The following is a 20,678-nucleotide window of genomic DNA, read 5'->3' as shown; positions in this document are numbered from 1 at the left end:
AGTGCCAGGCTACTCATCAGGATCGTGTTTATTTGGAGTCATGCATGCATCACTGGCTTTGTCTACGGGAGCAAATTGGGGTTAAGTGCCAGACATATGGACTGCAGGAGCTGGGGACTGAGCAGGGAGCAACCTGTTTGTAGTAAAAGGCAGAAAATTGTACAGAGGGTTATTTAAAGGCCCAATGCAAAGAATTGAAATTCATTATATTTATCAATTAATTGAGTTTCTCTTTTGAACTATTGTAGTTCTGTTGCAAATGATTGTGTCAGTCATTAGATAGTTTCACTAGTAGGTTTATGGTTTATGAGTCAGGAGGAAACAGCTGTTTATGAACAGATGACTGTAAGAAAAAGAGATCTTTTAAGTTAACGTTATGCTTCAACTGGTGAAGGCTTGGTCACACTGTGTGTTCACCTGTGAGAATGCTTGCTTGTACAGCGGCTGGCCACCTCTTGTCATCTGGATAAACTTTGCTTTAGTTCTGTATCTAAGGGTTAGGGTTAGCCAGCATCCTCCGACAATAATGTAAGCTATTTAAGTAAATCTGAGCTGTTTTGTATCATGGATCTGCTTCATGTATCAGCATATGTGAAGCTGGTGATAAAGGAGAGAGATTTAATCAATTTCAAAGTTTGAGGATTAAGTTCAAGTATTAAGACGGAAAGAATCATTCACTGTTGGAGTCTAGAGATGCACAGCGAGAGTAGAATACATTTCACAAGACTGAAGCCCTTTACATATCATGAGTCCACAGCATCAACACAGTGGGAGTTTCACAAACACTCAAGACTGACTTATACTCCAGAATCGCTGTATAAAAGTAAACAGAAAATGTATTGGGGGCCGGAAACAGACGACTCGACTATCAGAGGGACCACACTGCCTTCAAGCTTTTCGTGGAGTAGTGCTGAGTGTTATGGACAGATTGACGCAGAAGTATGTAGTGCTCATGTACACGTCGACCACTGCTGCGTAGGGGCGACGCAGAAGTATAAATCAGGCTGCAGACATGCATACACATACAGCGCTGCTTTGCCCTGCCTGCTCCTGCACCTCACAGTGATCACATCTCTCCTCTATAACCCCATACCAGCACAGCGGTAGGACCACTTGGCCCCACATTCATATTGAAGGTGAGATGTTACAGGTGTATAAAAAAAGCTTAAGATGTGGCATGAGGAATATGTCTTTCACAATAATAACAGCATAAACAGATTTTGTGGTTAGTATTTGATCTTGGTTAAAACAATAACTTGACTGTATTCCACCAAATCTGGATAGTTGTGGCTTCTGGCTTTATCACTGGATAACCTACTGGACACGACATGTTCGGAGAAGCAAAACAAGCGCTTATCTTAAAGATGCAGTGTGTAGAAATAGGAATATTTAGCAATACCTAGCTGTCAGCCTCTAGATTGAAACGCTCCCTTGCTCACCTCTCGCCAAATACTACCCACTGTACCTTTAAGCCTTAAGAGTATGAGCCTTTATGTGAAGAAACTATTGATAAAATGTTCTCTATTATCAAACATGCTCCCCAATGTTCCCCAACTGACCTACCAGGACATTACATGTTATTGCACATGGCACCGTGAGGGAGCTATGGGAGCTTTGGGGTCTAAGAGACATCCTTTGTTTTCAAAACTAGATGCTGATAAACACACAAACACAAATTTGTTGTTTCTCAGCCAACACAGTCAGGCTTTTTGGTTCATGGAGATACTAGCCTGCCAAACAAAGGACACTTTGTTTGACAAACAGACCTCTTTAGACAAAAGTATTGAATAGAACAATAAGTGGAAATGCTGAGTTGGCTTTTCCACTTGATAAATCACATCAAAGAACAAGACCCCCCTGCATACCTGAGTCCAGGTGCCTGGTTCTGAAGGTGCTCCTGCCAACTCTGGTGATTGTGCTGATGGAGGCAGAAAGGAGAGGACTGATGGATAGGATGGGGATGAGGGTTGGAGTATGTGCAGGCAGAGTGGCAGCACGGGTAAGATGAGTTGGTCCCATGGTTAGGAATGGAGCTGGGTCCGGGTACGGGTCCGGCTCCTGGATTCTGGAAGCGCAGACATTCCTGTTGTTCACAAGGGCAGCACAGGGGGGACTGGAAGCGACAGCGCTGGCAGCAAAGTGCTGGAGTCTGGAGGGAAGGGGAGGGAGAGCATACAGAGAGGGCGGAGGGAAGGTGGCGTTTGCCCAGCCTTTGGGAGTCTATGGGGGAGGTAGAGGGGGCAGAGGATGGGGGAAGGTATGTCAAAGATCCGTTCTGTTTGACCACACCACCATTTTGGGTTGATCTGTTTGTTCTTTGGACAGCATGGGGCCTTTGCCTCTTCTGCTGTAAACTCGAACCCCCAACCTTCACGATAACGTTTTCTTCTTCGTCTGGTGCGAGGAAATCTTCACTAGAGACAGCTGTGGGAGGGTCCTGGGAGTTTTTCACCTGTGTGCTATTGCTTAAAGGGGCATTTCCAATGGCACTGAGGGGATGGTGCTCTCCACTGCTGAGGGCCATATGGTCACAGATTGTATCACTCAGAGCCATCGTCCTCTTCCAGTGGGGCTGACAAAGACACCGTCAATCTTCTGAAAAAGAAAAAAATAAAGGAAATCAGACAAAGGGAAGGAGAAGTTTAGGCTCTGTTTAGTGCACACATGAATAAGTAAGAAGTCAATTATTGCAAAATGAAGTTCTAAACAGTCTTTATTGAGAATCCTCTCTTGGCTTATTAGTGACAATTGAAACAGTAGGCACACTACTACAAACACCTGTTTGTGTTTTTCTAAATTGAAACAGGAATAAAAGGAAGCTCACTTTGAGGAGAGCGAGTGAGGGGGCCGGATTGTTAGTTGTGAAATCTTTGTCTGTCACTTGATTCCAGCTATCGGTTGTACTAGCAAGTTTGCACTGCCCAAATTAGCATCACTGGCCTCTTGTCTTTGGGAACTTGCTTACACATCATAATGACACTGACCACCAAAATCATTAAGATCATGAAATTGATAGGAATCCATCATAGTGACAGGGAACTAGAATCCCTGTATAAGTGTCTGATCATGTAGGAGTTGTGTGCTGGCCCTTGTTCGATCCCTGGTGGGGCAGGGGGCTTTCTGTGTGGAGTTCTTTCAGTGCATGCATGGGTTTTCTCCAGGTACTCAAGCTTCCTCCAACAGTCCAAAAACAATCTTGTTAGGTTAACTGGTTACAGAAAGAGACAGGAAATATGGGGGGAGTGGGGGATGACATGCACCACATACTGTTGGGACCGGAAATCTATGCTGTGACCAGGACTGTACCCTCTGTACATGAGGCAACTGCTCTACCAACTGAGTTCAAGAAGTATCCCACCCCATTAAACCTCTACTGTGAAATAGGTTCCCCCCTTTCTAGGAGTCTGAAGAATGACCAATCTGATTTGGTTACCGATTCAAATACTAAAGATCCAAGTGCTGATCCCCAGAGCCCTGGATTAGTAAGAGTTTGGCCCGACTCCACTGTAATGCTTTGTTTTCGTTAAGATTTTGCTTCTTTTTTCTCCATACTATGTTCGGCACCTTTATTCTCAATCTCTGGATGACACAACGGCAACTTTAGCTCAGCTTGTCTAAGACTGAGCTTTATGTCATCCACTTGCTTTCAGTTTCCATTGCATCAAATTCAAAACCCTATTGCTTGCTTAGAAAACAGCAACAAAAACTACTCTTACCCACCTGGACTCCTTCATCTAGGTCTGCACTCCCTTCCGGCCCCTACACTCTGCAAAAAGGTGCGTGGCAGCCTCATAACAACTGGACCATACTTCACTAGACTCTTCTCTGTAGCCCCCTGTGGTGGAATGAATAACCCAACTACATTCAATCCCCAGAGTCCCTCTCCACCTCTAAGAAAAAGCTCTTTCATTCATTCAATACCTTCGTACTAAAGTGTGACAACACTGTAGTCCCCAGAGATTGAATGAGTTACCCAATTAACCCTTCAACATCTACAATGTGGTGTGTTTTCACATTAGGGCTGTCAAAATTGCTCCAAAATGACATTTGAATATTCTCTCTAAAAAAAACATAGGTTAAAACCATTGGAATATATATATTTGCGCATTATGTAAATAACAGGTGGACAAACTAATACAAGGAGACATAACTACTTGTATATGTATTTTTATTTCAGATTTAACATGGCTAAAACATACCTACACATTACAAAACAAGTAAATGACCTACCGTAACACTTTTAAGACTGTATACCTCTCACTCGCCACCTCCCCCCCTCTCTGTGAGTGAGTTCTGAACAAGACTTGTGCGAGCAGTTAAAGGTCCCGACTCTTGTCCCTAACATAGGCAGGCCTTATTCAGTGATTGAAGCAAATATTATTAACATTAATTGAAGTTAAAGTTAAAAACGAAAAAGTAGTCCACTCACATTCTTGGCGCTAGTATGAAAAAAAGAGGAAAAACTGCATTTTATCCCAGTGTCACTGATTGTCAGGCTCTTTTAGTCCACTGTCAATGTAGGGTCTTAGGCTTGACAGGTTATTTGCCAAAAACACAAGACAGTCCACATGTGAAGAGGCCAGTGCCGATCTCTTTTTATTCACTGTATTCCCAGCGGAGGAAAAGACGCGTTCAGAGCGCACTGAGGATCCGGGGACGAAAAGATTTCTCTTTGCCATCTGATCACGCTGTGCATGTGTGACTCCTGTGACCTGTCCCTGACTCGTCATGCAGTGCGCCCACTCGCAAAGCAAACTGCGTTTTTTTTTTATATTCGAATATATATTTGAATTTAGAATATTTGTTGACAGCCCTATTTCACATACTTATAAACTATCAAAAATGTCAATAATACAATTATTAGTTATTACTATTTAGATCTAGAAGTTCAATATCTGCATTCAAATCAAGTTGTGGGCTAGATGTGCCTCAGTTTTACAGACGTTCGTCTCTCAATTGGAAGGTCTGGGTTTCAATCCGAGGTCCAGCTGTCCACATGCTGATGTGTTCTTGGGGAAGACAATTCACCCCTAACTGCCCCCAGTGGGTGTGCCACCGGTGTGTGAATTGGATTGTTTAATACTGATGGATGCTTTACAGTAGCCAGTGCCATCAGTGTATGAATGTGTTGTGAATGGGTGGATGTGACATATACTGTAAAAGCACTTTGAGGGGTCAACTCAAGTCTAGAGAAAGAGCTCCATAAATTCAGTCCAATTAACCCTCCTACTTTTACCACGCTGTGTGCAGCCATCTGACAGCAGCTCTGACACCTGCATGGAGGAGTGGAAAGACAAGAGGAGAAAAGAGTACTGGTGGAACGACATGTTTCTTACTCAGCTTTACTAATAAACATGATCAACTAACCTACATGTCGAGCTGGGCGATACGGCCTGTAATTAATATCTCAATATTTTGAAATCTCTAATGAATCACTGTACAAATTTTAAATGTAACCCTTTGAGGCATACAATGACACCAACATGATGATTCAAGTAGACCATTCTACCCTTCATGAACCAGTCAGCTGCACTCAGAAGCTTTCAACAAATAAAAACATGGTGGGCCTTCCTACTGTGGCCGAGTTCTCAAAGACCCTCAACAAAAACAGAGCTCAAAGCACCCAAAGGGCATTCAGCCAGGATCCTTGAGAAAGACGTTTCAAAAGCTGATCAACTAAAGTTCACTTTCATGTTCGTTACAAAGATCATTTGAAGAATGATTGATTTAATATTCCTCCTGTGTCTGGGGAAAAACAGATATGAAATGATTTCTTATGTCATTCCAACATGTGAAGACAGTCATTGCAAACAAATATATAAAAAAGGGATATGCCTGTGTGATGTCTGTATGTATTCAGTGAGGAAGACGACATTACAGTTTTTGAAATGCAATGATCCTGCACAGGGGAGGAAAGTGAAGAAGACGTAAGTAAGTATATCATAGTGGTAAATAGGGCTCTCCATGCACAGCCAACTTAATGGTTGATTGCAGGAGCATACATATATGTTGGGTAAACCTGAGGAAGGGACTGATGAAAGGCGTTGTTCACTGGTAATAAAGTCATTGTGAAGTCATTTCAGTGTCCGGTATAATAAGTATACTAGTGTTCCCTATTATTGAGAGGAGATGATCTGCTCTAATGTCTCTTACTGCATAAATGATGATCTGTCCTGTATTTTAGTGCACACCCTCATATAATACATGATTGCTTCCACATGCTGTCATGATTATGAAAACACTGTGGTTATTAGAGCTTATTAAAAGGTACAGTGTATAGACATGGGAGTATTTAGTGTTACTGCTCACTCCTTCCATCATTGAAGCTGGCCTTCAAGGACAAGAAGCTCCTGTGATGCATGCCAAGTACGATCCTCCATTTGTCAAGTATCCAAAATGTTTATCATGACAATGTCTTTCAAGCACAATAACAACAACTGCATATTCTACTTCTGTGTCTCCCAAGTGGGGCTTGTTGGCTTAATCCCAAAACGCCCATGGTCTATGCTGCTGTAAAAACATGGCAGTGAAGGATGGTGGCCTTCGAGGATGGGGAACCGCTCCTGATGTAAATATGAAAACTCATCCTATGTTAAAGATACAGTGTGCAGTATTTAAAGGTACGGTGTGTAGTATTTAAAGATACAATGTGCAGTATTTAAAGGTACGGTGTGTAGTATTTAAAGATACAATGTGCAGTATCTAAAGGTATAGTGTGTAGTATTTAAAGGTACGGTGTGTAGTGTTTAAAAGATACAGTGTGCAGTATTTAAAGGTATAGTTTGTAGCATTCAAAGATACAATTTGCCGTATTTAAAGGTACGGTGTACAGTATTCAAAAGGTACAGTGTGTAGTATTTCAAGGTGCAATATGTAGCACTTAAATGTATAGTGTATAGTATTTAAGGTACAGTGTGTAGTAGTTAAAGCTACAGTGTGTAGTATCTTAAGGCACTGTGTAGTATTTAAAGGTGCAGTGTCTAATATTTAAGGGTACAGTGTGTAGTATTTAAATGTACAGTGATTAATATTTTAAGGGTAGAGTGTATAGTATTTAAAAGGTACAGTGTGTAGTACCTAAAGGTGCAGTGTGTGCAGTTACAAGGTATAACATGGATGTCTGTGTTAATGACGTTTATCTTTTAGTCTGTTTTCTCACTGTAACCACAGACTCCAGTCTGCTGTGCAGTCACTTTAATTAAAAGATAAACTGCAAAACTGTAAAACCAAGAACCGCACGCTTCATATAATCAAAATTTTTATATCACGTCATCGCTTCAGTCTGTGGTCACCCATTCCGCTCTCTAGCTCGTGCAGCATCTGTGGGTGAGAGAGTGCAGCATTCACCTCAAGTACAAAAAAAAGTTTATGATCATTTAATGTTTTGTAAAGTCAAATGAAGGTAAACAGAGCTTCGTGTTAAATTGCATCCGAAGAGGATGTGAACACTTGTACTTGAAGCTGGTTACTTCTATTCCGATCACTTAAAACCACAAAGTACAAACAGCCTCTCTGATCACGCGTAATCTTGCCTGGGTTCTTCACTTTTTTCGCTCCCTTTGTGCCCTCCTCCCTCCTCTCCTGCTGCTCATGTCACAAGCTCTGCCACTTTCCTGAACACAAATGTTAGGCACTCGTGAAATAAAAGTCTCTTTCACATATAGAAAACAACTAATTATTTAATCTATTAATGATAGAACTGCAGGGAACAAGTCTTCATCAACTATGTTAAACATGAACTAACGTTTGCCACAAGAGAATAATGTAACCTTAAAACCATGCCGCTACTGTTGTGTTAAAATCATATAAGCATTGTTTCACTTATTTAAGGCTTGCAGACTTGGAGATTGTGTTTTAATTTTAGTTTTCTATCAAAATCTGTTTATACTTTTAGCATACTTAACTGTATTGTTCGAGATCCTGTAATTATGAGCCTCAGGAGGGAGTAGACAGAAGTCTGATCAAACCTGATAAGAATTGGGACTTTTCCTGTGCCAGTAAGATCATTGCCCAAGGGATACATTATGTCTATTTATGCCATAATGAGATGGTGTGTATGTAAGGGATATTGGATTAATGTAGCCAAAATAGACGAGGTCTGTTCCAGAATAAAGCCGTTCTTATCTGCACGTCTTAGTTTTTTCTTTTTCGGTGTGAATCTTTAATAAACTCAATACCACACATACACAGGCTTTAGTTTCAGTGCAAATTCACCTATGAAGGGTTGGAAATGAGCACCAGACACCCACCAAATGCAGGACTGTGCTTTTGTGCAGCATTGGTGGCGTTTGCGAACCATACTAGCTAAATAAAAACAGGGTCACAGATTGATATGCAAAGGAGAGCAATGTAGACTGCATCCTGGTTTTCTGTTTGTTCTGCTCTGACTTTGGAGCACAGCAAGGAAGCTCACTCAACAAAGGGCACAGTCTCCACCTTGTGTCAGAGTGCTGTTACAATGACACTGAACTGTGGCACAGCAATCAGGTAAACTTGTGTCCTCTCAAAGTGTGATGTCAGCAAAAAACAGCAGCGTTAAGTGGACATGCTCACTCAGTGTATCTCTCTGAGTCTTTTCTGGGGCTTTAACACAGGCTTGGTGCTAGAATGGCTTGACTTGGTTTGAATCTAGTCTACCTGCAAGAAGGTGTGTTTCAACTGATGACTCACTTGTCTGAAGTCTAAGAAGATAATTAAAGACTGAGGCTGTGGCTAAATACTGTATCTCCTGTATCAGGAAATGTTTTTTTTTCAAAAGCAGCAATTTAACATAGCTTGATTTTCTTTAATGCTGAAAGCTTTCATTATTACATTATACATCATTACTGGAATCTGTGCTGCACATATCCCCTGACCAAATTTTGCTCTGACGTGCTCACCAGTAAAATCACAGAAAATGCGTTGCAGCTCTGTCTGCTTGGTGCTTGGAAGCAGCATTCCTGGTGTGCATGAACACCGACAGTATGGTATGTCAGATCACATATTAACTTTAGGTCATATCCCCCCTCAATAACCCCCACCCCTTGTAGTAGTAGTAACATGCCCTGCTAGATGGTCTAAAACCATCTAGGTCTAATCCCATTCACACAATGATAGCACAGCCACCGGGGGCAGTTTGTGGTTAAAGACATTTTGGCATGTGGACAGCAGGACCTGGGATCGAAACCCACAACCTTCCAAATTAGAGACAACCGACTCTACCACTGAGCCCTGGCTGCCCCAGATTGCAGCTAGGAGATGGTGATCTTTGTTTCCCTCATCTTTTTATATCATGTTACTGCTCTGAGTGGGGCAAATCTGGGATGCCAAAAAGATGCTCTGGGCCTAAACCCTGCATGGGCCATGAACTCCAGCCCCTTACAGCCCTGTCACTGGCACCAAGTTCTCCATCAGGCAGGCTGACTCCTGTGTGCTTTTGCTCTAATACACACAGTAACACATCCATATGCTCAAACTCAACTATAGCAGCAGAAAAAAAAAGTGAACGCATGTTTACACTCCTGAGTTTTGAATAATTAACGAAGTTACACATCTCTCTTCATTTTGTTTGTGAGCTCAAGAAAACATCAACATTTCTTGCGTTAGCGTACATACTAGGATCTAGAGATGCCCCAAGTAGTTCTGCCAGAACCTGCAAGGCTTATCTCTGGAGAAACATCTGAGGATCTGCTTTATTATTGGATTTCAAGAAAAAGTCTTCTGACCTTAATATAAGTACCATGTAAGGCAGCTAATCAACTTATCAGTCACACGTAGTCATAACACCAGACACACTATAACCTCAGGAGTAATACCTCAGAAGGATACCTCAACATATAGTGGACTGAAACACAAGTCCTCAGCCCTCCTGAGCTACAGCCACCTCAAGTACAATATTTTCTATTAGTCCAACTTGCAATACATGAATATTAAAATGAACACTTATGGTAGTAGAAGTGTCCACCTGATATATTTAATACAGAAATGAACAATGAGGCAGGAGTTATGATCCCCACAGAAATTCTAACAATTTAAATGACAAAATAATTTGCTCATACAGGTTCAAATAAGTGTTAAAACTATTTTTTTTAAATGGTTTAGTTTAGTTTATTAGGTTTTTTTTTGACAGGGACAATGCACAACACAACTGCTGAGGCAAAGTTAGCTGGGCAGGAATATCTAAAAACATACAACACAAAGAACTAAAAACAATAGAAAACTTCTCAACATGCCCAGAAACTTGACCTCTCTTTTTAACCATCATGTCAGGTTGATGTGTATTATTTTTCTTGATAGAAAAGTTAATGCCTAAAGTTTGGCTCACATTAAGAGTTAGTCAACTCTGAGTTAACCAATCTGATCATTTGTTTAATACTGTGGAGAGTTTGATAGCAGCTTGCTCTCTTGTTTTAGCATGGGTGTAAATAACTGTGTCATCTGCATACATCTGAATGTGGACCTCTGGTGTGAAGTGTCTGTTCAGTGTCTTACAGTACTACAGGATTCTTCTAAAGACTGCATATACAGAGCTTATCAAAGTCTGAGCTGTTTCAGAAACATTCTGATGTTTTTTTTTGTATACATAAATCTTTATGTAGTGTGTTAAACTTATTTGCAGCTACCTCTGAGGTTGCACATTGCACCCAACTGACAACCACTCACCCTCCCCCTTCAAGCATGCAAGAGGAACTCCAGATGCAGAAAAGACTGCCTGCTCCACATGAGGATGTAAGAGCTCTTTCTAAGGTAGAAATACACAACGGTTTATCAGGTTATACACTTTCACAAAATCATGTGATTATTAAAAAACTTAGTTCATAAAACATATGGATGATTCTCAATTTAAAGTAATTAAAGACTAAAATCACAAATGAAAAATTCTGATCATCCGCTGAGTAATCAATGACTGATGTAATAATAATAATAATAATAATAAAAAGACAAATTAATAATAATTGTACTATTATAATAATGATATACATTATGATAATTATTACTTTTATTCTTCTTATAATACTTAATATTATAAATAAAATTTTTATTATGATGGTTTATATTGAATGTAGTGTTGTCATCCTCAGCTTGGATTCACTTGATGTGTTTATCTTGTGGTCTGCATCAGAGTGTTGGGTCTGTGCATTGAAAACAGGCACAGAACTGCATCAGATACTACAACCTCTCTGGATTTCACTCATTCTAATCCTTCACTGTTTAACATTGTCCGCTATCACACCACCCTCATCCAAACCATGCAAAATATTTTGCCGTGAAATGGATTTACTTGCGTGTCTCAGCAATACGTCTCACTTCCCTGTTTTTTCCCCATACGCCACAAATGAGTTGAGTATGCGACCAATGTGCCCTGCTACACCTAAACATGAGTGAGTGGTGAAACCTGAGCATGACAGCCCTCTCAAAGTCAAGGGTGGCTGAGAGGACGGGGTTGAAAAAAAAAAAGAGAGGAGGAAAGAAAGTGTAACTCCAGAGCTTGAGGAGCTCAGAATAGCAGACTACTGAGAGAAGCCCCGATGAAGTCATTACTCCGGCTCCCACAGCTGTCAGGAGCCGGTAATGACTAAAAGAAGCAAGACAGAGTCACAAGTTAACGGAGATCAAGTCTACAAAAATATACAGAACACAGTTCAATGTGCAACCAAGGCTTCTTCCTGTTGTTTACTTTGAAAGGAATTCAGCGTCTGACTCCTGTGTGTGCATAAGAGTGTGTGTACCAACGCAGAGCATTGACAGGCAGTTGAGACATCTAGGGCAGACTGCTGCTGACACAAAGGCGAGGTCTTGTGTCTTTCCACAGAATAAAAGTTGACAGCTGGACCAAGCTGCACTCTATACGAGCGAAGAAAGAGGATAAACAGGCTTCTATAGTTCTGTTGTTGTTTCTTTAATGAAAAACAGTCAGCTGATTTAGGTGGTCAAACAGACACACAGAAAAGATTTTGATTTTAATTGTATTGCAGATAGTCTAGCTTGGTAACCTGGTGGTTATTTGCTGTAGCAGAAAATGAAAAGTAAATGAATGAGTGTTGTTTTAAGAATGGGAATAAGGATTTCCTCCTACTTTCAAGTGACTATACCAAATCTCTTCTACGGCTCTATCACATTTCTGTACGCAGTTTCCAAGGAGTTCACTTTCAGAAAACCATCCAGTAGCAGATAAAGGAGAGTCATGGATGTGCTTGATACACGTTTAAATTCCTCTATGGCAAAAATGAACAACAGCAACATTTAACCTCACAGGAGACTGAGAGCAAACCATGAGTCTACGGTTATCAGAGACGAGAGTTGTTTAGATGAGCTTATTTTCAATAAGAGCAAACATGAAATGAAGTGACCCTAAAAAGTCCTAAAATAAATTGCTCTATCTTAAACTAACATGTCACACCATGTCTAGACTTATAAATGAAACAGATTTACATCTCTCTCTTATCTAACAATAAAACCTGCAGCTTCAATGGACTGAATAACTACACTCAGTCCTCAAACCGCACCACTCCTTTGCAAGCAGACCACTAGGTGTGTTTCACTTTTAAACATCCAAGCACATCGACCAAAAAACCCACGTATGTAATGATTCCCAGGGCGACTGGTTAGGAAGACCACAGGTGATGACAAAGCACCTCTTCTGCTGTCTTTCAAGTTAAGTTTATGATTATGGGGTGTGAGATAGATGGAGAGACCCTGGGCGACAGGCAGCTACACAACACACGGCAAAGCATCCTGCATCCCTTTAATTAAAACTAATAGGCAGTAATTACAAGGAATCAGTCAAGACGCTGTCAATAACCACATTGCCTTTAATAATATCAACAAAAACAACGGCAGAGCTTTCCCGGCTGGGTGCTGGCTAGACGGGGCTTGAGGACACATTCTCTTTTTCTGGTTGTCAGGAGAAGTTTTGGACATCGCGACCCCCTCAGGTTACTCTTTCACAGCTTGGCTGTTAAGCATACCAATTTGACAGTGCTTGCTCAAGGCAAATTAGGTCAACAGAGCAAGGGAATCTGCTATTTTTATCATTTCATCGACACAATCATTAGGATTACTAGTTAATCAATAAAATATAATTAAATGCATTCATATCCTCTGTTTAACTGTATTAAAACAGTTTTTAAACAAGAGGGTCAAGCACACAAATTAACTCTTTATATCAGTGTCATCCTGGCCTCTGACAATCATTTGAAAACTTTATTTGAAAATGAATGTAGCCCTTTAAATTCAGTGATGTAGTGGTTGTAATCTCACTTAAATGAGTCTGATTATGATGTCTGATCTATCTTAATAAAAGGTAACCATGTCCAACAGGAGGAGGTTTTTAGGGGCAACAAACAGGAGTGATAAACTTTGGCAGATTTTAAAATTCAATGACTGTTATTCCCACAGAAAGCTTTCTCATAGCTCACTCTTGGTTGATTGACTGCCTGAGATTACACAAACCTGTTTTTCACTAATCTACTAATTTACACTGTACTGTTAAACTCTGGATTAACGCTACTATGCAGGGTAGTAATACAGCTCTGCACAGAAAGAGTTAAAGGAGGAAATAGGTTCACTCTTATCCGTGTAGTTCGCTTTCAGTGGACACAGACACACTGACGCTCCACTGCCGAGACGCATGGACCCAAACTACTCTCAACTTCCCATAGCTCGACTTGTGAACACAGAAAAACACACTGTGCTTGTACCGAAATCCCTTTGTCGTCTGAAAGGTCACTGAAGTCCATCAAAAATGTAAAAATATGTCAGTCTGAAAAGCATACAGCAACATCCTACCGTGTTTTTTTTTTTTTTTGTCTCCCGGTAATCTCCGTCGGGATCTCCAGCACGCGGCGCTCCGTCACAACCACGGAAAGTGAAGAATCTCTCGATCCTAATCGAAATGTGCAAAAGTGTCCAAAAACACACTGCTAACCCTGAAAGAGCCACAAGCATTCACGAGAGGAGCGGACTGTTTCTCATGGGAGTGTGTCCTGCGAGCATGACAAACAGCCACAAACACACACACACTCACCAGCCCCCGCTCCCCGCTCCCTGCCCTCTCCGGAGGGACGGAGGCAGGACGAGGTGGGCTGGGACTGCACTGCAGAGACCTGATAGGACGGTCACACTGTCTGCTTTAACCCACTCACTGCCACAGTGGAGGCACGCACCGAGACATCTCCCCCGTTATATTTATGTGAAAACCATAAAGATCACGAGGAGAGTTTGAACAGGGTTGAATGGTTCACTAGTGTAGGCTATAGTAGAGCTGGGCAATATTGGAAATTATGTTAGCACGCTAAAGTACTTCAGATCAGTCAATATCGATAATTATCACAATAAATATCAAATCATTATTCGATTTAAATTCAAAGGCAGATTTTTGGTATTGAGTGAAAGTTGAAGAAACCAGATAGCTTCAGTCAAAGGGTGAAGGGGGACGGCCATTTGGATTTTTTTTTTAAGTAAACTTAAGACTTACCTTTTTAATCTAGCTTTTAATTTGGAGTAGTTTATTTTAGCCCTGGACTGCATTATTATTATTATTATTATTATTATTATTATTATTATTATTATTATTATTATTATTTGTATTATTTTAATCATTATTATCTAAACCATTGTTTTAACATGTATTTATTTATCTTATTTATTTTGTGTTCATCTAATCTTGTTAATTCTACCTTATATTTAACTTTTCTTTCCACTACTTATTTTATTAATTTTACTGTGTGGATTTTTTTCTTTTTAAGTATTTCTTTTTTAATCATGCCTTTTATAATTTTACCATTGCTGTTGTTTTCTGACTGTCTGTTACTCTGTGAAGCACTTTGGGCTGCATGTTTTTATGTATGAAAGGTGCTATATAAATAAAGTTGAGTTGAGATTGTCCGTGATGATCTGGATATTAATTTGAGGTTAACTTTAGCAGGGAAGTGTTGGTATCAAACAAACTACGAATTTTTGATCATCATTTTCTCCATTGACTACAGCGTTTTTGACTTCATATCTTGCTAGCGAGACAGTGTTTCACCTTTAGTTCTTCTTGTAACACCATAGACTGTATAAAATATGGACGTAGTATCTCTGACGTCCCCCATCTGTTTCTGAAGCGCTATTTTGAGGCCAATCGTATTTTGAGCCATATTGTTGCTGTCGAGTGATTGTGACGTAAAGAGGTGGGCTTTGAGCCTCAGTGTTCCCACCTGTCAATCAAGTCAACTGTGCCTCTCATTAGAAGACTCGTAATCTAAATATCTTCAAAATTGCGGCGTCAGAAAAAAATTCACCCTCCGTACAGTGTGTGCCGATCGAGAAATGATCTATCCAGATTACACTCGTCTTTTTTACCAGGCTGTAAAAATGTTTATTTCTGCTGTAAATTTCGTCTTTTTTGAATTTGTGTGTATCATCCTTGATGAACTGCAGTTTTTAGCACTTCCGCATTGGACTCATATTTTTAGACCAGATGTTGCTGCGTGACATTAATTTGAGGTGAACTTTAGCAGGGAAGTAGTGTTGGTATCAAACAAACTACAAATTTGTGCTCATCATTTTCTGCACTGACTACAGCGTTTTTGACTTCATATCTTTCTAGCGAGGCAGTTTTTCACCTTATGTTCTTCTGGTAACACACTATTTGCAAAAACATTACTCTTATAGTATAAATTGAACTAGGCTACATAAAACTACACAATTCATTGACTCTATACAAACTTGAATGGTGGTTTGCATGTTATATTCTGTGTTTTGTGCATCTGTCATCTTGATGTTGCACTGCTGGCTTACCTGTGTCGGCTCCACTTGGTGTGTTTACAGTGAGCCGCTAGCTTGGTTTCATTTAAAAGCATTTTAAATTTGACTGCGTGATCTTATAGAGCTTTCTTTTTTTTGCCTAATTTGTCTTTTTTAGTGTCTCCTAAGCTCTTTTTAGTAGGCCTGTATATCACACCCCCTTTTGACTTTCTTGGGGCGGAGAAATCAATGAATGTTGAGGAATACATGTGATTACGGAACCAATGTTAAGTCACGAACACGGACCTCCCCAACGTAGCCTACTGTTTGGCTGTAGGAGAACATTCATGGGCATAATGAAATGATCCTCGAATAATGAGAACTCATATCTATCCCTAGTAACTGCAACCTGTATGATATGTTTACTGTCACAGTAAACCGGCCCTTGTGGCCCTACAACCAGACAGCCTACTTGGAATTTCCTTGTTGTCGTGATTAGCCCCGGACCTGTGTGAGTGATGTTTGACGTTTAATCAACAAGTTCATTTTGTGTTCAGTGGCAGGGCAGTGATGTCAGTCCACTAGCAAGATCACTTCTGTCTGGTCTATAATCAGTCAATGGGTGCTAACATGTGGGGGATAGATTGTGATTAAACTATGATAGTTCTGGAGCAGCAGGAGAGCAGAGCAAATAGTACTCAGTAGTTGTAAGAAACACAATGAATGTACAGTTTAGGCAGTGTGTCTAAATCCAGACTGGGTTCCCAGGTCTTTCTTGCTGCTGGGGGGTCAACGTGAAATGTGTTGACCCTGAAGTTAGACACAGCTTTGCCCTGAAGCAGAAGAAAGTATCAACTTTCTACTGTTAGGAAGCTGAAGCAGGAAAGGTTAACTGTTTTTGAAACAGTAAAAACTATAGGCCTGTCAAAACAGTCTTCAAAAGAAAGCTAACTGGCTTCATAATAAACATATCAGCTCTAACCTCGCACTAAACCAACAAAAATCAGTCTCAGCTTTCCAAAAGAAAGAAAAAGCAGAAGAATTTTGCCACGAGTTGCCCAAACTTGTTTGTCATTTCAACTGCACGGTTGCTATGTTACCTGCTAAAGTCAATTCTACAAAAACAGGCAAAGTTGTAAGTATGCTACTGGCCTAGCCTTTCATTGGAACACATATGAAATATAAGTGTAAAAGAAATGATTACATGGTTAAACTTATATCTTTAATGTCCTAACCTATTAATGGGGCTCAGCAGAAACGCAGCATACAGTGTGAAACATCTTCATCTGGTGTTTGCTCCAACACAAATAAGTGGTAATCAAAGTTAGCTGGCCTCATAAAAACATTATTCTATGATTATAAACATGGGTTATTAAAACAAAAAATAAAGGGAATAGAGTATCACTTCAATAATGCTAAATACTTTCTATACATGATGTCCAAAGTAGACTTTAAAGGAAACAATATTTTAATACGTAATGTGACTATGATGGATGTCCAAACTAAACCTCTGCAAAGTTTAAGAATATGTGACACACAGATGTTAATCCGGGATGTGTTTCGGTCTTTTCTAAGCAGCTTGTTTTGAGAACTTCCCAGGACTGTTTGTGCTCGCCACTTTTCTGAAGACTCCTTTGTAAACAAAAGCCTGAATGAGCTGGATTTGTGTCACAACTGATACTGAAACCTGGGGCTTTGCCATCTATGAAGACCCTCCATAAAGGACCGGGACCACAAGCTGTGTCTAACTAAGGTTATTACCACAGGCAATGTAGGAATAGCTGTGAGCTAATAGCTATAATGAGGAGCTAACGGCGAGTATCAGACATTTTCTGTAGAGGCATAACTTTCATCAATCAATCTTTATTTGTATAGCGCCAAATCACAACAAACGTTATCTCTAGACGCTATTACAAACAGAGCAGGTCTAGACCGTACTCTATGTTATATTATTTACAGAGACTCAACACCAAGACAGGACAAGACTCAATCTGATCTCATCTTAATCCACCATGAGCATTGCACCTCACAGTATTTAGCAAGCTACAGCGGCAAGGAAAAACTTCCTTTTAACAGGCAGAAACCTCAGGCAGAACCAGACTCATGTTAGACAGCCATCTGCTGAGACTGAGTTGGGGTTGGAAAGAGGGATAGTAGAGAATAAGAGAGAGAGAGAGAGAGAGAGAGAGAGAGAGAGAGAGAGAGAGAGAGAGCGATGATAGTGATGATAGTGATGATAGTGATGATAGTGATGAGATGGATAGTAGAAGTAGTAATAGTAGCTGTAGCCGCCAGAGTCCAGCAGGCAACTTTCATGACAACAAGCTGTGTGTAGAGTAACATCCACAAGTTGTGCCTAACTTTATATCACTGTAAGAGCAGCCAAAAACTGAGTAGCAGGTAGACACTGAAAGGGCTGAAATGAGGGTTTACAGAAACGCCACTTTAAAAAGGAGTTTACTGAGCTGCAAAGCCACTCTATAGGTGTCTCAGACTGACATAATGAAAGGTGAAAACGAGTATAATAAGTCTGCTTTAAACATTTCTTAGGATGAGCTACACAGCATTAAGTTGTCTGAAGTCTAACCACATAATGACTTCATCAGTTTGTCCTTGTTCCTAAATCAGCTGTTCACTTTTGTTTCTGAAACTGCACTTAATTGATTTTTTTCTTTAACAGCAGATAACTTAAAATAATAATTACAGTTCAGAGGTGTTGGCTCCGCTTTTATCTTTATGTTTCATAACTGCAATCTCATGCTATTCTACCTCCTCACTTAAGGTAATAAAAGCCTGAGCTGACTACGGCCTTCAGTGAGGTGAGGCTGTCAAAATCAATACAACCTCATCTTAGTATTTTTAAATTGTGCAGTTTATGAGGTAATTAGTTCAAGACACTGATTAAGCATTGGCATAGTACTAAAAACACAACTGACAAAATATGAACCAGTCCCTATATGATGTGATGAGATACTTTTATTTTAAATAAATGATCTAAAACAGTGTGTGCCGATAGAGGAATTAGCTATTTAGACCTAAACTGTTTTCTGTGCCAGGGTGTAAAGATGTTTATTTCTGCTACAAAGATCGTCTGTTTTGAATGGGTGTGTATGTGGTTTACAATGTTTCTGCAGCCAGCCTCAAGTGGATGCTCAGTGAACTGCAGTTTTTAGCACTTCCTCATGTGTTTCATATTTTAAGATTGCCTCTTGCCAAGGGCACAGTCATTAGGTTTTCAATGCAGTGAGTCTCTGGGACCCATGGGTGGTGATTTTTTGTGGGTCCTTGGGTAATTGAAGTGTTGAACTCGTGTTTCATTATCGTATGATATTGTATCATATGTTAATAGTTATAGTATACCACATATGTTCAAAGTGTATCTGAAATTAAAGTAAAATATAATCTACTTTTAAAAGGGTTATCATAAAGAAATTGACATTTGAATGACTTTTAAATGTCAATTTAAATATTGTGTACTTAGTAACATAAAAAACACCAAATATATAATCAAATACTTTTGATAAACATTTTAACAAATAAAATAGGAGGTAAGTATATTGTGTGAAAAGTTCCTATCATTAAAAATCTGGCTTGTCTGACGAAAGCCCACTTTACACTGTGGAGCTACACGGTGTCATTCAGCTAACGAAAGCATTGCCTCGTGAATGAACTCAAGGAAGTTTATCAAACGAGTCAGTTACAGTCAAGCTTTAAGGTAGAGAATGTATGCTTAAGCCGCATCATTGTCTCCATAATGAGAGTATGTTAACTTTAGCTGCTGAAAGTTTTAGCAGCAGTATCTATTCAGTGTCCAAAATTAAGGTATTTAACAAACTACAGAGTGGGTGGAGCCTACAGGCAGAAGTGTGCACAAATGTCGTAGTCTAAGAAGTAGCAAGAAATTTGAACGGTAGACAAAAGGTTACAGTCACACACTCTCACACACTTTAAACCCATTTTGATCGTACTAGGTTTGTGTACACAACATTTTAAGCTCATTATATGCACAACAACAACAACAGAAGAGTTTGTAATTCATCTAAGGCCCTTGATTTCCTTAAAGGAAACCCCTTTAACCCTGGAGACTTCAGGAAATGCACAACCCTAAATAACAGCAGCTTTTTCTATGCAGGGGAGGGTTTTTTTCTCAGGGAAGGCAGAGGGCCGTACCTGGCTTTAATTTCAGATGTCCCCCAGGATTAAGACACAGTTCATATAGCAGGCCATGGTCTTAAGCAGCGGGTGTACCACTCTCGCACAGCTGGGCCTGAGGCATGTCAAAGCGTAAGCCATTGAATGCTTTGTAGTTGTCTGTTTCAATAAAATGAACTAGTGCTCATAAGAAGGGATGGGTCATGCTTGGACTTTAATGATTCCAATTCAGATTAGTTTTGATTATTGTCATGTATCTGGGTTCCAACTTTACAAACATTTCAGATTTTTCAAATGTTGGACTTTTTCCATGGACGAAACATGAAATGATGCTTTTAGCTGTGGGGAATTTGGACTGCATTTTATAACTGTGTTTGAATTAATAACAGACATTTGCTTGATGAATAAAATGTCTCTTTTATTATTGAAATTCAAACACAGCAAAGCATCTTGATAGTTCTTTTGGAATTGAAATTATGGAAACCATTTTGGTGCCTTACTTGATTAACAAATACAGTTATTACCAGGCTTTTTTACTTATCACCCAGCATCGCAAATACTCAATTCTGATAGCAAAGGTGACATAGGGACATCAATCTGCTGAAAGACTTAGAGCACATTTAGTATATGGTTTATGATTTCACTTTTCCTGTTGACAGTGTGACAAAAAAACTCACTTTCCTATCCGGTTGTTTAGTGTCATGTCACTAGTAGTGATGTTCGATACCACCGATTCCCTTTCCGATCCGATACTGAGTAAAATTCAGGCTGGTATCGGCGATACCGATCCGATACCAATACTTTGTGCAAATACACCT

At 40.0% G+C, this 20,678-nt stretch overlaps 1 protein-coding gene across 7 annotated transcripts in view; it reads right to left on the bottom strand.

Annotated features, from left to right (window-relative positions):
- Positions 1 to 20,678, bottom strand: part of disp1 (dispatched homolog 1 (Drosophila)) — a 90,275-nt gene that overhangs the window by 24,000 nt on the left and 45,597 nt on the right. For 3 of the 7 annotated variants that reach the window (XM_034699334.1, XM_034699335.1, XM_034699339.1), the window contains exon 4: positions 1,866 to 2,595. In XM_034699334.1, coding sequence (XP_034555225.1) covers positions 1,866 to 2,554 — 689 coding nt within the window. In that variant the 5' untranslated portion in view covers positions 2,555 to 2,595. Of the gene's footprint in view, positions 1 to 1,865; positions 2,596 to 3,087; positions 3,189 to 13,767; positions 14,113 to 20,678 lie in introns of those variants that run through there. The other 4 variants (XM_034699340.1, XM_034699338.1, XM_034699337.1 and 1 more) reach the window with 4 other exon arrangements.

This window comes from Notolabrus celidotus, chromosome 13 (assembly GCF_009762535.1).
Source record: "Notolabrus celidotus isolate fNotCel1 chromosome 13, fNotCel1.pri, whole genome shotgun sequence".
Classification (NCBI taxonomy): Eukaryota; Metazoa; Chordata; class Actinopteri; order Labriformes; family Labridae; genus Notolabrus; species Notolabrus celidotus.
Note: the sequence above shows the minus strand (reverse complement) of the source record. Positions and strands in the feature narration are given on the sequence as shown.